Source organism: Erythrolamprus reginae, chromosome 9, assembly GCF_031021105.1.
Source record: "Erythrolamprus reginae isolate rEryReg1 chromosome 9, rEryReg1.hap1, whole genome shotgun sequence".
NCBI lineage: Eukaryota > Metazoa > Chordata > Lepidosauria > Squamata > Dipsadidae > Erythrolamprus > Erythrolamprus reginae.
In genome coordinates, this window is record NC_091958.1 from 53,673,788 (window position 1) to 53,690,176 (window position 16,389).

At 42.1% G+C, this 16,389-nt stretch overlaps 1 protein-coding gene across 8 annotated transcripts in view; it reads right to left on the minus strand.

Moving 5' to 3' along the window:
- Positions 1–16,389, minus strand: part of LOC139172333 (cytochrome P450 3A29-like) — a 106,532-nt gene that overhangs the window by 69,903 nt on the left and 20,240 nt on the right. For 2 of the 8 annotated variants that reach the window (XM_070761324.1, XM_070761331.1), the window contains exons 10-13: positions 16,021–16,181; positions 12,631–12,857; positions 11,343–11,505; positions 10,177–11,002 (exon numbers count right to left, since the gene is read on the minus strand). The exons of 2 other annotated variants lie outside the window; for them this stretch is intronic. In XM_070761324.1, the coding sequence (XP_070617425.1) occupies positions 10,907–11,002; positions 11,343–11,505; positions 12,631–12,857; positions 16,021–16,181 (647 nt within the window). In that variant the 3' untranslated portion in view covers positions 10,177–10,906. Of the gene's footprint in view, positions 1–300; positions 395–4,993; positions 5,141–10,176; positions 11,003–11,342; positions 11,506–12,630; positions 12,858–16,020; positions 16,182–16,389 lie in introns of those variants that run through there. 4 more of the 8 variants (XM_070761338.1, XM_070761335.1, XM_070761328.1 and 1 more) reach the window with 3 other exon arrangements.

Below are 16,389 nucleotides of genomic sequence, written 5' to 3' on the forward strand. Positions count from 1 at the left end.
AATGGTGCTAGCAGAGTATTTAATGGCCAGACGCCCTTCCTGTTGCTGATGAGGAGTTTTCTTCAGCAGATATATTCTCATTGTGCCCAGAGAGAGAGAAATACCTGCCTCTACCTAGGATTGAACTCACAGCCTCCTGATTGTGAGGCTAGAGCTCAAATTCTAGGCCACCACAACACTCCTGACACAAGTCACAATATCCCCCACAATTCAGGAAAGGGAAAAAGAAAAAAGAAAGACCCCCTTTTCACCCCAAAATGTTTGTTTTTCTGTACAAGCTGTTAAGAATGCGATACTCACATCCCGATATTCAAGGAAAGTTCCGATAAAAGGCAAAGGTCTTGGCCCAGGAATTCCCAACTTCTTAAAGAAATTATACGGCCAGATCCCATAGCTGGAAAAAAGGAAAAAGAAAACAATATAAGCAGGATAATCAGGCAGGACAAGCACTGGATGGAAACTAATCAAGCAAAGAAGCAACCTAGAATTAAGGAGAAATTTCCTGACATTTAGAACAAGTAATCAGTTGAGTGACCTGCCTCCAGAAGTTGTAAATGCTCCAACAGTGGAAATTTTAAACAAGAGATTGGGCAGCTATTTGTCTGAAATTGTAGCAGGGAGTTTGTTTGTTTGTTTGTTTGTTTGTTTGTTTGTTCGTTCGTTCGTTCGTTCATTCATTCATTCATTTATTCATTCATTCATTCATTTATTTATTTATTAGATTTGTATGCCACCCCTCTCCGTAGACTCGGGGCGGCTCACAACACAATAGAAACAGCTCATGACAAATCTAATAATTTACAATTTAAAATATTTTTAAAAACCCATTATTAGACAGACATACGTTCAAACACACCATACTTAAATTGTATAGGCCCGGGGGAGATATCTCAGTTCCCCCATGCCTGACGACAAAGGTGGGTTTTGAGGAGTTTACGAAAGGCAAGGAGGGTAGGGGCAGTTCTAATCTCTGGAGGGAGCTGGTTCCAGAGAGTCGGGGCCGCCACAGAGAAGGCTCTTCCCCTGGGGCCCGCCAACCGACATTGTTGAACTAGAAGACCTCCAAAGTCCCTTCTAACTCTGTCCAACTTTCTAATGTCAGAGGGATCTGAACAAGGAAAGCTTGGCTGGTGGAGAAGATCAGAAGATCCACCATCTAGGACATCAAAGGTGTCCTAGATGTACAGGATGGGGGAGATGACCTTGGTAAAACTATGCAGAAACTGTTTGCTAGATAAAAGGGGCTGAAACTTTCTCTTAAGTCAAGAAAGGAGGTTTGCACTTTGAAGGAGTTCAAGCAAACAACTCCATGTTGTATAAGGAGGCCCTGTTATATAAATAAACTTGCTTTGACCTGTTATCACAACTGATGTCCATAAAAGTAAATTTAGTCTCCCAGTGCTGTTGAGTTTATGGTCCAGTCTTGCCAACGGGACTGGCGTAGGGAGAGAGACATGGGTAGCTATTAATTAACCCCATAGGGTAAATTTCACCCATGCCCAGCTGGGTTTTTGCCAGCAGATAGATACTGCAAACCCTGCAGTTTTTCACTGGCTATTTTCCATGTGGCTCAAAGTCTCATGGAGTAAAGCAAGAGGAAAACATTGGAAAAATGAGAGGAGAAAAAAGTAGGGAAAGAAAGTTAAGAGAGTAGAAGAGAAGAGAGAAGAGTCGAAGAGTGGAGAAGAGAAGAGGCAGTAGTGTAGAGTAGAGTAGAAGAGAGTGGAAGATAAGAGAAAAGAGTAGAAGAGTGAAGAAGAGAAGAGAAGAGGCAGTAGAGTATATAGAGTAGAAGAGAGTAGAAGAGAGTGGAAAAGAAGAGAAAAGAGTCGAAGAGTGGAGAAGAGAAGAGGCAGTAGTGTAGAGTAGAGTAGAAGAGAGTGGAAGATAAGAGAAAAGAGTAGAAGAGTGAAGAAGAGAAGAGAAGAGGCAGTAGAGTAGAGTATATAGAGTAGAAGAGAGTAGAAGAGAGTGGAAAAGAAGAGAAAAGAGTAGAAGAGTGGAGAAGAGAAGAGGCAGTAGTGTAGAGTAGAGTAGAAGAGAGTGGAAGATAAGAGAAAAGAGTAGAAGAGTGAAGAAGAGAAGAGAAGAGGCAGTAGAGTAGAGTATATAGAGTAGAAGAGAGTAGAAGAGAGTGGAAAAGAAGAGAAAAGAGTAGAAGAGTGGAGAAGAGAAGAAGCAGTAGTGTAGAGTAGAGTAGAATAGAAGAGAGTGGAAGAGAAGAGAAAAAAGTAGAAAAGTGGAGAAGAGAAGAGAAGAGGCAGTAGAGTAGAGTATATAGAGTAGAAGAGAGTAGAAGAGAGTGGAAGAGAAGAGAAAAGAGTAGAAGAGTGGAGAAGAGAAGAGGCAGTAGAGTAGAGTAGAGTAGAGTACAGTAGAGTAGAAGAGAATAGAAGAGTAGAGAAGAGTAGAGAAGAGAAGAGAAGAGGCAGTAGTGTAGAGTAGAGTAGAAGAGAGTGGAAGAGAGTGGAAGAGAAGAGAAGAGGCAGTAGAGTAGAGTATATAGAGTAGAAGAGAGTGGAAGATAAGAGAAAAGAGTAGAAGAGTGAAGAAGAGAAGAGAAGAGGCAGTAGAGTAGAGTATATAGAGTAGAAGAGAGTAGAAGAGAGTGGAAAAGAAGAGAAAAGAGTAGAAGAGTGGAGAAGAGAAGAAGCAGTAGTGTAGAGTAGAGTAGAATAGAAGAGAGTGGAAGAGAAGAGAAAAAAGTAGAAGAGTGGAGAAGAGAAGAGGCAGTAGAGTAGAGTATATAGAGTAGAAGAGAGTAGAAGAGAGTGGAAGAGAAGAGAAAAGAGTAGAAGAGTGGAGAAGAGAAGAGGCAGTAGAGTAGAGTAGAGTAGAGTACAGTAGAGTAGAAGAGAATAGAAGAGTAGAGAAGAGTGGAGAAGAGAAGAGAAGAGAAGAGAAGAGAAGAGGCAGTAGTGTAGAGTAGAGTAGAAGAGAGTAGAAGAGAGTGGAAGAGAAGAGAAGAGGCAGTAGAGTAGAGTATATAGAGTAGAAGAGAGTAGAAGAGAGTGGAAGAGAAGAGAAAAGAGTAGAAGAGTGGAGAAGAGAAGAGGCAGTAGAGTAGAGTAGAGTAGAGTAGAGTAGAAGAGAATAGAAGAGTAGAGAAGAGTGGAGAAGAGAAGAGAAGAGAAGAGGCAGTAGTGTAGAGTAGAGTAGAAGAGAGTAGAAGAGAGTGGAAGAGAAGAGAAGAGAAGAGGCAGTAGAGTAGAGTATATAGAGTAGAAGAGAGTGGAAGAGAAGAGAAAAGAGTAGAAGAGTGGAGAAGAGAAGAGATTTAATTAATTTATTTATTTAATTAATATTTTAATTAATTGGATTATGTATTGGATTGTTTTTTTCACTTGTTGTGAGCCGCCCCGAGTCTTCGGAGAGGGGCGGCATACAAATCCAAATAATAAATAAATAAATAAATAAGAGGCAGTAGCGTAGAGTAGAGTAGAAGAGAGTAGAAGAGAATGGAAGAGAAGAGAAAAGAGTGGATAAGATAAGATAAGATAAGATATGACAAGGCAAGACAAGACAAGACAAATAGAAACATAGAAACATAGAAGACTGACAGCAGAAAAAGACCTCATGGTCCATCTAATCTGCCCTTATACTATTCCCTGTATTTTTATTTTAGGATGGATATATGTTTATCCCAGGCATGTTTAAATTCAGTAACTGTGGATTTACCAACCACGTCTGCTGGAAGTTTGTTCCAAGGATCTACTACTCTTTCAGTAAAATAATATTTTCTCATGTTGCTTTTGATCTTTCCCCCAACTAACTTCAGATTGTGCCCCCTTGTTCTTGTATTCACTTTCCTATTAAAAACACTTCCCTCCTGAACCTTATTGAACCCTTTGACATATTTAAATCTTTCAATCATGTCCCCCCTTTCCCTTCTGTCCTCCAGACTATACAGATTGAGTTCATTAAGTCTCTCCTGATACAAGACAAGACAAGATAGAGAAGAGAAGAGAAGAGTGTGGAGTGGAGTAGAATAGAGTAGAGTAGAAGAGAATAGAAGAGAGTAGAAAATAAGAGAGAAGAGTAGAAGAGTGAAAATAAGATAGAGAAGAGACAGTAGAGTAGAGTAGAAGAGAGTAGAAGAGAAGAGAGAGTAGAGTAGAGTAGAATAGTAGAAGAGAAGAGAATAGAGTAAAGTAGAGTAGCAGAGAAGAGACAGTAGAGTACAGTAGAAGAGAAGAGAAGAGAAGAGAAGAGAAGAGAGAAGAGAGTAGAGTATAAGAGAAAAGAACAGAACAGAAGACCAACAGCTTCTACACTAATCTGACTCGGGAGCCAGTAAGTGATTGTCCTCCCTGCCTTCCCACTGAATGAACCCCTCCCCAGCGCACCCAAGTCCCTTCATCCTACCGGGCACCCAGTGAAGTAGCCCATGAGATCATCTGCTACAATATCCTCCCTGTCAATGACTACTTCAGCTTCAACCACAGCAACATACGAGCACACAACAGATTCAAACCGCTCCAAACTTGACTGCAAAAAATATAACTTTAGTAATCGAGTGGTTGATTCATGGAGTTTATTACCTCACTCTGTAGTGTCATCCCCCAATGCCCAACATTTCACCCTTAGACTGTCCACTGTTGACCTGTCTAGATTCCTAAGAGGTCAGTAATTGGCGTGCATAAGTCCACCAGCGTGCCTTCCGTCCCCTGTCCTAATGTCTCTTTTATGTTTATCCCTAATGTTCTTCTAATCTTCTCAAGCCTACATTACGGACTAGACAAAATAAATAAAAATAAATGAATAAATAAAAATAAATGAAAAGAAGGGGGAAGATGAGAGGATATAAAGGAAGACACCCCCCCCCCCCCGCCCTAAAAATCAAATCAAATCACAACTGAACAGAACTGCAATCAAAGAACCGGCTCAATCTTCCGCTTTTACGCCACCGAGCGCTACAATCCCGTAACTCCGGGGAAGGGACTCCTTCCCCGCGTTTGGCTCTCCCCCTCCCCAAACCTCCCCCGGCCCCCACCTACAGCACCAGCAGGCCCAGGAGGAGCAGGGCGAGCGCCCAGGTTTCCAGCGCCCAGCCGAGGATCGCGTCTCCCATGGCGAGCGCGGTTGCAGAGCCTCCGGCGAGCTTGGCAACTTTTGAACCGCCGCTGGAAGTTCCCGAGGTTTTGTAGTCGCCCTCGGAGTGGACAATAGCCAAGGTCGGGGCCCCCCCTCGGGTCACTCTCCGGGGAGGGGGGGTGTTCATACGTCCTTGACTGCACCGGCCGACCCATGACTGCTGGAGAGATTCGCTCCTTCTCCTCCTCTTTCAACATCACTGTTTCTCCTTCTTTCTCTGCCTCCTTCTCTCCTCTCTTCCCTTCCTGTCTCCCCCACCACCATAATTCCTTCTCCTTCATTCTCTTTCTCCTCTCTTCCCTTCCTGTCTCCTTCTCCACCACCATTTCTTCTCCTCCACCATCATTCCTTCTCTTTCTCGTCCTTCTCTTTCTCCTCTTCCTTTATTCTTCTCCACCACCATTCCTTCTCTTTCTCCTTCATTCCCTTCCTGTCTTCTTCTCCTCCACCATAATTCCTTCTCCTTCATTCTCTTTCTCCTCTCTTCCTTTCCTGTCTCCTTCTCCACCACCATTCCTTCTCCTCCACTCCGAGGGAAGATTTAATAAATCCTAGACTGCTTGGCCAACTCAGGACTTCTGGAGAGGTTCGCTCCTTCTCCTCCTCCTTGTTCAACATCACTCTTTCTCCTTCTCTCTCTGTCTCCTTCTCACCTCTCTTCCCTTCCTGTCTCCTCCACCTTATTTATTTATTTATTTATTCATTCATTCATTCATTCATTTATGTCAAATACGTATTGGTAGTATACAAAGATATAACAATATTTATATATATATGATACTAATAAAAGAGAAACAGGGGATGGTAGGCACGCTGGTGCACTTATGCACGCCCCTTACTGACCTCTTAGGAATCGGGATAGGTCAACAGTGGATAGTCTAAGGGTAAAGTTTTGGGGGTTAGGAGATGATACTACAGAGTCAGGTAGTGAGTTCCATGCATTAACTACTCGGTTACTAAAGTCGTATTTCCTGCAGTCGAGTTCGGAGCGGTTTACTTTAAGTTTGTATCTGTTGTGTGCTCATGTGTTGTTGTGGTTGAAGCTGAAGTAGTCGTTGACAGGAAGGATGTTGTAGCAGATGATTTTATGAGCTATGCTTAGGTCGTGTTTAAGGTGATGTAGTGCTAAGATTTCTAAACCTAGGATTGTAAGTCTTGTTGCGTAGGATATTTTGTTGTGAGTGGAGGAGTGGAGGGCTCTTTTAGTAAAGTATCTCTGGACATTTTCAAGAGTGTTTATGTCCGAAATGCAGTGTGGGTTCCAGACAGATGAGCTCTGGTTAGTAGTGTGAGATTACCAGAGCAGAAGCTACGTGGATTAAGTTAACAACTCTTAAAGCATTTTGTTGCAGTGGGCTTTGGCACTTAGGTCGTTTGATATGAGCATTCCAAGGTCTTTTACGGAGTGAGGGTTGTCTGTAAGGTCTTGTTTATTCAGCTTATATTTGTTGTTCTGATTCTTTTTGCCAATATGTAGGACAAAGCATTTGTTGTTTGAGATTTGGAGTTGTCAGATGTTTCACCATTTGGCCACAAAGTCAAGGTCTTTTTGGAGAGTACTGTAGTTTGTCATGAACCACTGAGTCAAAGGCTTTACAGAGGTCAGTGTAAGTTGCATTTATTGATTTTTCCCTTGAGCTGAATCCACTGCCAGAACTCCTAGCACCAAATGAGTTTTGACAGGGTGGGATACAAGTGTACTGGATCACCTGTACCAGGGTTGGGTTTGACAGTACCTCCACTGTGTCGAACACATTGTGGCTGTAGTGACTTAGAAAAAGAGCACTTTTTGGATTGCATGCCAGACCCAACAGATCATTTGCTTCTAAGAAACAGTGAAACCATCTCATGTATGCCTCCCACTTCTCCTCCCTAGATAGAATGACACTGACGGATGGAAGGCAGACATGCTTGGCGCGTTTCTTTCAAAATTTGCCTGGCTGGTTCCAATGCCTTAGGTGCAATTGTCTTCATTCCCAAGCTCTGGAAGCCTTCATTGTCAGTTCAGAAAGACAGACTTTCTGAACACTGTTTGATTGGAAACTCTCTATACCAGTGTTTCCCAACCTTGGCCACTTGAAGATATTTGGACTTCAATTCCCAGAAGGCCACAGCCAGCATTCGCTGGCTGGGGCCTTCTGGGAGTTGAAGTCCAAATATCTTCAAGTGGCCAAGGTTGGGAAAAACTGCTCTATATCAGTGTTTTTCAACCAGTGTGCCGTGGCACACTAGTGTGCCGCAGCACATGGTCAGGTGTGCCGCGAGAGAGGGGAGAGAGAGAGAGAGAGAGAGAAAGAAAGCAAGAGAGAAAGAGCGAGAAAGAAAGCAAGAGAGAGAGAGAAATCAAGAGAGAGAGAAAGAGAGAAAAAGAAAGAAAGTGAGAAAGAAAGAGAAAGAAAGAAAGAAAGAAAGAGAAAGAGCAAGAAAGAAAGCAAGAGAGAGAGAGTGAGAGAAAGAAATCAAGAGAGAGAGAGAGAAAGAAAGCAAGAGAGAAAGAAAGCAAGAGAGAAAGAGAGTGAGTGAGAGAAAGAAAGCAAGAGAGAGAGAGAAGGAGAGGAAGGGAGAAAGAGAGAAATGAGAGAAAAAAGGGGAGAAAAAAGAGAAATGAGAAAATGATTGAGGCAGAGAATGAAAGGAAAGAGAGAGAAACAAAAGAGAGAGAGAAGTGACTCTTGATTTAAAGCATATGATAAAAAGCACCCAAAGAACAAGAGAGGAAAACTCCCCAGCCCTCACATGTTTTTGGAAAGAATAAGAGAGAAAAAACCCCCACCCCTCACCTGTTTTGGGAAATGGTTCAAGAGTGTGTATACACACACACACACACACACAAGGGGGGATAATATGTATAATATGTACTGTCTTAGAGTATCATTTTGTGTCATTTTGGTTGGTGGTGTGCCTCTGGATTTTGTAAATGTAAAAAATGTGCCACGGCTCAAAAAAGGTTGAAAATCACTGCTCTATATAACCAGCAACTTTAAGTCTGATAGCTCTCCCTTTTATAGGGACCTGTCAGATGCTTTAACCAATAGCGTTTGAGCATTCTTCCGCTCAAACACTGGACTGGATGGAACCATGTTTGACTGTCAATACACAACCCCACAGCTGATTTTGAAGGCATCTAAAATTGTACTTAAATACAGTAAGCAACATTTTGATCTTCTAACCTAGCTGTATCATAAGACTTCTTCAATTGTCGTACCAAGATCTTTCTCCCAAAATAGGAATGTTTCCCTCCAGGCCTAAACTTTATTATGCATTTGTATTTATCAATTTTTCAAACATGTACAAGATAACCGATATAAATATGAACATGGACACAGATGAAGGAAATGAATACAAGCGCTGGTGCACTTGAGTTTGTATCTGTTAAGTCCTCGACTTACAACAACACCAGAAACACAAAATCCTCGACTTACAACCAAGCAGCAAGACTGATGCTAAAGCCTGATTGGCTAAACATCAGAGGCATTTTGAGCAGTTCAAGCATTGTGATTGGTTGGTTATCTGACAGCCACCATTAAAAAAAGGAGCTTTCAGAACTCTGGTCGCTGTTCTATATAAGCTGAGCTGGAGTGGTGCTGAAAGTGCCAGAATAAAAGATTCCCTGTTGAAAAAGTCAACAATTCTGCTAAGTTCCGTCAGTGCAAAGACTCACCTATCTAACAGTATCTATTGTTTGCCCGTGGATTGTTGAGGTTGAAGTTGAAGTAGTTGTTGACAGGTAAGACATTGTAGCAGACAATGTTGTGTGCTGTGCTTAATTCATACCACAAGTGATCATATGTCATTGATCGACACCCAGAAGGTGTTGTGTAATGCAGTGATTTTCAACCTTTTTTGAGCCGCGGCACATTTTTTACATTTACGAAACCCTGGGGCACATTGAGCGGGGGGGGGGGGGGGGCGCTAAAAAAGTTTGGACAAAAAAATTCTCTCTCTCTCTCTTCCTCCCCTTCACTCTATTTCTTTCTCCCTCCCTCTTTCTCTCCCTTCCTTCCTCTTTCTCTCTCTCTCTCCATCCCTCTTTCTTTCTCTTCCTTCCTTCCTCTCTTTTTTGCTCTCTTTCGCTCTCCCTCCCTACCTCCCTCTATGTCTTTCTCTCTTTCTCCTTCCCTCCCTCTCTTGCTCTCTCTCTCTTTCTCTCTCTCTTTCTTTCTCTTGTTTTCTCTCTCTCTTTCTCTCTCTTTCTTTCTCTCTCTTGCTTTCTTTCTCTCTCTCTTTCTTTCTTTCTCTCTTGCTTTCTTTCTCTCCGAGCTTCGCGGCACACCTGACCATGTCTCACGGCACACTAGTGTGCCACGGCACACTGGTTGAAAAACACTGGTGTAATGGAATGAGGTCACCTTGTATGGTGAGCTCTTTCCCCCAATACTTTGTAATGACTGTTGTATTCAAAAGTTGTGTTTAGAAAGGATGCTAGTATGCTTTTATTGTGAAATATTTTCATGACTAACGGGTGCTTTTCCTTCTCCAGGTGCAGTAGTTCTCCACAAAACCACTTTTATTTATTTCATCACCTTTCTACCCCATCAGTCAAGGAACCCCAAGGCAGCCCTTCATGGCACTGGACCAGAATATCTCCGAGACCGCCTGCTGCCGCACGAATCCCAGCGACCGATTGGGCCCCAGGGGAAGAGCCTTCTCTGTGGCGGCCCCGACCCTCTGGAACCAACTCCCTCCGGAGATTAGAACTGCACCTACTCTCCTTGCCTTTCGTAAGCTCCTTAAGACCCACCTCTGTCGTCAGGCATGGGGGAACTGAGACATCTCCCCCGGGCATATACAATTTATGAATGGTATGTTTGTATGTATGTGTGTTTAGAAAATGGGGTCTTTTAAATATTTTTAAACAGTAATTTAGATTTGTTGTAAATTGTTTTCACTTTGTTGTGAGCCGCCCCGAGTCTGCGGAGAGGGGCGGCATACAAATCTAAATAATAAATAAATAAATAAAATAATAAAATATCCCACTTCCCTTCTGGAAATAACCAATCGCCATTGTCCATCTCTGTCACCTTCACCCTCACGTCATGCTTATGGAGTGCAGCTTTAAAGGGACTTGCTTCTCACTCCTTCTCAAGGAGACACGAAACTTTTATTATTGATTGATTGATTGATTTTGTCCAATACACAATGAGGGTTTTAGTGGGTATACACATAGTAAAATACATGATGAAGGTTATAGAGGAGATACTCATAGTAAAATATATCTAAGAAAGAAGAGAAGAGAAGATATAGGAATAGAACATATCAATGAAGGAATAGAAGAAGAGATATAGGAATAGAAGAAAGGTATAGGAGATATAGGAGAGCAATAGGACAGGGGACGGAAGGCACTCTAGGGCACTTGGACTTTGCCAGAAGAAACGAAACTTATGAGGGCCCCTCCAGAACCTTCCCCTCCAAAATCCCCTATATCCCCACCCCCTCCCCCTGTTATTTATGACAGCCGAAGCATAGTGGAATGATGAAATATAGTGAGGCTGAGGCTGTCTAAATAAGCATTTAATTCTATAGGTTAAGATTGCTGTTGTTATGTGACATGAAGGCCCAACAGGAAGGGGAGAAGGAAGGAAGGAAAATGGAAGGGATGGTAGAGAAAGGAGGGAAGGAAAGAAGGAAGGTGGAGGGGAGAGAGGAAGGGGGGAGAGGGATGTAGGGACGGGAGGGAGGGAAGGAAGGAAGGAAGGTGGAGGGGAGAGAGGGACGGGGAAGAGGGAGGGAGGGAAGGGAGGAAGGAAGGAAGAAAGGAAGGAAGGAAGGAAGGAAGGAAGGCACCACTGCCTCTTTAGAGCCTCCAGAAGATCTACTCCCCATTTTTCACAACGACCCTGGGCACCAACTTCAATATGACGGGCTTCTTCGTCTTGAGTAATCCTTTGTCTTCCAGCTCCAGGGGGATCTTCCCCATTGACCGAAAGAAAGGGAGATAGAAAACATCAGAGGCATGGAATTAAACAGAGGTGACCTACTATGTTTTACATACATGCCCTTTTCCAAGCTTATGCAATGCCTTGGTTGCATTTTGTTCAACTCAAACATTCCCTCTCCCACACGCGCACATACACACACAACATGAACGTGGTTTCTCATCCTGATAAGATGACCCTGTCTTTCCAAAGAGATCTTGCTTTCACATTCATCACCTCCTTGTGTCTTTGAACAAGACATATGTGTCAGATGAGGAATCGGTTGAGTAAACTCTTGAGGAACCAACTTCCAACCCAAGTTGTAAAACTCACCGGTGTTTCCTTGCAGGTTTGAAAGCGAAACCTTTGCAGCGCCACCACCAGGCCCATTTTCAGCAACAGGAGAGCGAAACGAATCGCGATGCAGTTCCTCGGACCGGCTCCGAAAGGGAGGAAGACATATGGGTCGAGGTTCTTTTTGTTCTCTTTACTAAACCTATTTGCAAGTCGGAAAAGAATAATGACTGAGTAAGGCTACTATTCCCAACGCTAAGACATCCCTTTGCTCCTTTTCACCCCTGGATAAACTGGACTGAGACCAGTGAAGAAAGATAAATGTTTGCCAAGAGAGATCATTGGAGTTCAGCGGTTAAATGAGGAAATATGGACTTACGATAAATCAATAAAAATTCAATCAATAACGAACATGACAACATAGAAAGAATCTCGAACTCAGCCACAAGGTCGCTAGTATCAAGTATCAACGATATGGTTGACAAACTAATCTTAATTTCATAATTATTTCAAATAGAAGTTAAATTTATGATACAAGCCGTTTATATATCTCATATGCAGGGTAATGCAATTCAAACAATTTTATGAAGATATAGAAGGATTTAGAAATATAGAAACATAACACAAACAAATATTATATATTGAGCGTACTTAAATAAATTATCTAACTCTAAGTATTTACTTATCTACTTAAATATATTACTCTATTGCTCTTAGGATATTTCATATGACACACTATAGATGTCTATTTTATGTTTGCTTGCTTCATTTTCAAATTTTGTATTTAATGTTATTTATTGTTTATGTACCTTTTAAAAAATGTATATAATTAATAAAGAGTTTTTTAAATCTAAAAAAAAAGGGAGTCATTATGTTCCCGCAGTCTGAGTTCAACCCCTTAACCTTCATTTGTCCTTATCTGGTTCCAATTTAATGTTGAACTTTTGATTTGATTTTTGGCTTGAGCAATAAATCTTCTGAATTACAACATAGCATACGTTCTGATTCTCTGCCTCTAACAAGTATATTTTTAATGATGCAAGGGGTTACTTTGGCAAGATTCTATCTACAGGCCTGTTGAGAAGTAGTTTCTGCTTAATTCATTTGGACCTCGAGGACTTATGCCAAAGAATCCTGGAGTCTACTAGGACAGGAGTAGGCAAAGTTGGCTCTTCTATGACATGTAGACTTCAGCTCCCAGAATTCCTGAGCTAGCATGATTGGCTCAGGAATTCTGGGAGTTGGTCCAAAAGTCATAGAAGAGCCAACTTTGCCTACCTCCATACTAGGACATACAGTTAATGACAGCTAATTCCTCACAACATACCTCTCAGGTCTGAACTCTTCAGGCTCAGTCCAATATTCTGGGATCCGATGTAGGACATACGCTGGAATCATAACCACTGTCCCTTTTGGGATGGTCACTCCCTGGATTTCTACTGTCTTTTTGCAGACTCTGTCAAGTCTTGTTCCCGGAGGGTAAAGGCGAAGAGTTTCATTCACCACCATATCTAGATATTCCATTTGGTGGATTGCGTCATAGGTTGGAGGGGCCTGCAGAAAAAGCCCAAACAAGACAAAATAAAGGAATATGGCATTCGACTGTGTAAGAAGTATGAAACAGTGGCTCAGCGGCCAAGACACTGAGCTTATCACTCAGAAGTTCGACAGTTCAGTGGTTCGAATCCCTAGCACTACATAAGGAGGTGAGCTCCTGTTACTTGTCCCAGCTTCTACCAACCTAGCAGTTTGAAAGCACATAAAAAATGCAAGTAGTATTACCTGCGTTTGACTGGTTTTTGCTCAAAACTGGAAAAAAGAAAATGTACCATAAGAGGATCTACTAATTAGCAAAATACTGGAATTCGCACAATGGAGTAAACTTACTTTAGAGTTACAGAATAAGCAGGACAAAGAATACTACAATGTTTGGGGTACATTTTAGAATTGGATCGATGGAAAGAACGGAATAGAATAACCTGTAAATTCAAAGAAAAACAGAGAAACCAAAGATAAAGAAATGCAACTGTAAATGTTTTTTTACGTTTGTGTTTTTGTTGCATATGGCTTTTCTTTTGGTTGTTCTGTTGTTTTTGATATCTAGATGACAAAATTAAAGGTTTTAATTTTGGGAGGTTTGATGAATACCGGAAGTAATTTATATGGAACTAGTAATTTTGGGGGGGGGGCAATTATATATGTTTTACTAATCTGATACAGTTTTTGTTGCAATTGGAAGGTATTTTGAAATGTAGAATAGAATAGAATAGAATAGAATTTTTATTGGCCAAGTGTGATTGGACACACAAGGAATTTGTCTTGGTGCATATGCTCTCAACGTACATAAAATAAAATATACATTTGTCAAGAATCATGTGATACAACACTTAATGATTGTCATAGGGGTCAAATAAGCAATGAAGAAGCAATATTAATAAAAATCTTAGGATATACGCAACAAGTTACAGTCATACAGTCAACATGGGAGGAAATGGGTGATAGGAATGATGAGAAAAACTATTGAAGAAAGTTTGTATGGAGGGGAAAAAAATAACCCCCCCCCCCCAAAAAAAAAGACTCACCTATGCCATCAAACCTGGGGCCCATTTGAGTTTGCCCCATGGCCGATAAATGTATAGTGGGTTTGTTGATTGAATGGATACGTGTGTACTTTAATTGCTTCCTTAGTTTTTAGATGTAACTTCGAATTTTAATTTATTGTATTTTGATGTATATTGTCTTTTTATATGTTGTAAGCCACCCCAAGGCCTCGGAGAGGGGCGGCATATAAATCCAAATAATAAATAATGAAAATAAATAAATTGTGTGTGTGTGTGTAAGATATTATTTCTGTCAAATCACCCTGGTATACCCGACATAAAAAACATATAGCCCCTCCCTGGTACAGAGCTGAGGGATCAGGTCTGGTGGCTCAGCTGTTAATTCTCTGCCTTACAAGGCAGAAGCTGCCAGATCAAATCCCAGTAAGGGTGTGGCTAGCTGATGAGGCCAGAACAAGGCCGAAATGGTGTCATCCTAGTCTCCCTTAATTTAAAAAAAAATTCAGCAAAAAACATGTGATACATATACAGTGATACCTCGTCTTACAAACCCCTCGTCATACAAACTTTTCGAGATACAAACCCAGGGTTTAAGATTTTTTTGCCTCTTCTTACAAACTATTTTCACCTTACAAACCCACCGCCGCCGCTGGGATGCCCCGCCTCCGGACTTCCGTTGCCAGTGAAGCACCTGTTTTTGCGCTGCTGGGTTTCCCCTGAGGCTCCCCTCCATGGGAAACCCCACCTCTGGACTTCCGTGTTTTTGTGATGCTGCAGGGGAATCCCAGCAGGGGAATCCCAGCAGAGCAAAAACGGGTGCTTCGCTGGCAACGGAAGTCCAGAGGTGGGGTTTCCCAGCGAGGGGAGCCTCAGTGAAATCGCAGCATCGCAAAAACACAGAGGTCCGGAGGTGGGGTTTTGAGGACTTTGGTGTTTTTGCGATGCTGCGATTTCACTGAGGCTCCCCTTGCTGGGAAACCCCACCTCCAGACTTCCGTTGCCAGCGAAGCACTCGTATTTGCGATGCTGGGATTCCCCTGCTGGGATTCCCCTTGCAGCATCACAAAAACACAGAAGTCTGGAGGTGGGGTTTCCTATGGAGGGGAACCTCAGGGGAATCCCAGCAGTGCAAAAACGGGTGCTTCGGCTGGCAAAAGGGGTGAATTTTGGGCTTGCACGCATTAATCACTTTTCCATTGATTCCTTTGGGAAACATTGTTTCGTCTTACAAACTTTTCAGCTTAAGAACCTCGTCCCAGAACCAATTAAGTTTGTAAGACAAGGTATCACTGTATATGTATATATATATATATGTGTGTGTGTGTGTGTGTTTTCGTAGATTTTCACGGGTACAGGTATGACGGTCTTGGTATATTCGGGTTTCTTCCCGTGTAGGATTTGGAAATTTCTGGCGACGTTTCGACGAGGTCTCACTCGTCATCTTCAGGCTGGTGCTTCTGTCCTTGTTCGCCTTAGACAAGGACAGAAACACCAGCCTGAAGATGACGAGTGAGACCTCGTCGAAATGTCGCCAGAAATTTCCAAATCCTACACGGGAAGAAACCCGAATATACCAAGATCGTCATATATATATATATATATATACACACACACACACACATAGTAAAATACATGATGAAGGTTATAGAGGAGATACTCATAATAAAATATATCTATGAAAGAATAGAAAGAATAGAAAAGTAATAGAACATATCAATGAAAGAGTAGAAGAAGAGATATAGGAATAGAAGAAAGGTATAGGAGATATAGGAGAGCAATAGGACAGGGGACGGAAGGCACTCTAGTGCACTTGTCCTTGCCCCTTACTGACCTCTTAGGAATCTGGATAGGTCAACCGTGGATAATCTAAGGGTAAAGTGTTGGGGGTTTGGGGATGACACTATGGAGTCTTCCATTGATGCAGGAAAAAATGAATCAAGTTTACAAGTTTCTTCTGAAAGTACCGTTAAGGAATTTCAGAAAGTTTTATTTATTTTTATTATTATTTTATTAATCAGATTTGTATGCTGCCCCTCTCCGCAGACTCGGGGCGGCTCACAGCAATAATAATACAATGTAAACAAATCTAATAAGTTCCTTCTGCTAGCAAGGCAGAGGTATTTTCAAACGAACAAGAGACGCTTGAAGAAACATACCTGATTGGGAAAAGTGTCATTGATCTCTTGGTACAATTTCTCTTGAACATCAGGGTTGGTGGCCAGGCAATAAGACGTGAAGCTGAGGGAAAGACCGACGGTATCATAGCCGCCAAAAATAAAAGCAGTTGCCTGGGCCAGGATCTCTTTGTCTGTTAAAGCTGTTGGAGGAGAAAGGAAAGGACAGAAGAAGCTTTGGATCAAACCCACGGCATTCAGTCTCATGTCACACCTACACAACAGCACATATCTCGGATTGACTTGTGGCTTTCAGGGTAACCCGATGATCCAGGGGACCTGATTCTACTTTGATTCAGCAGATTGAAACATCCTTGTTCTGTGGATCAGCAAGCGGGGAGGACATTGGAG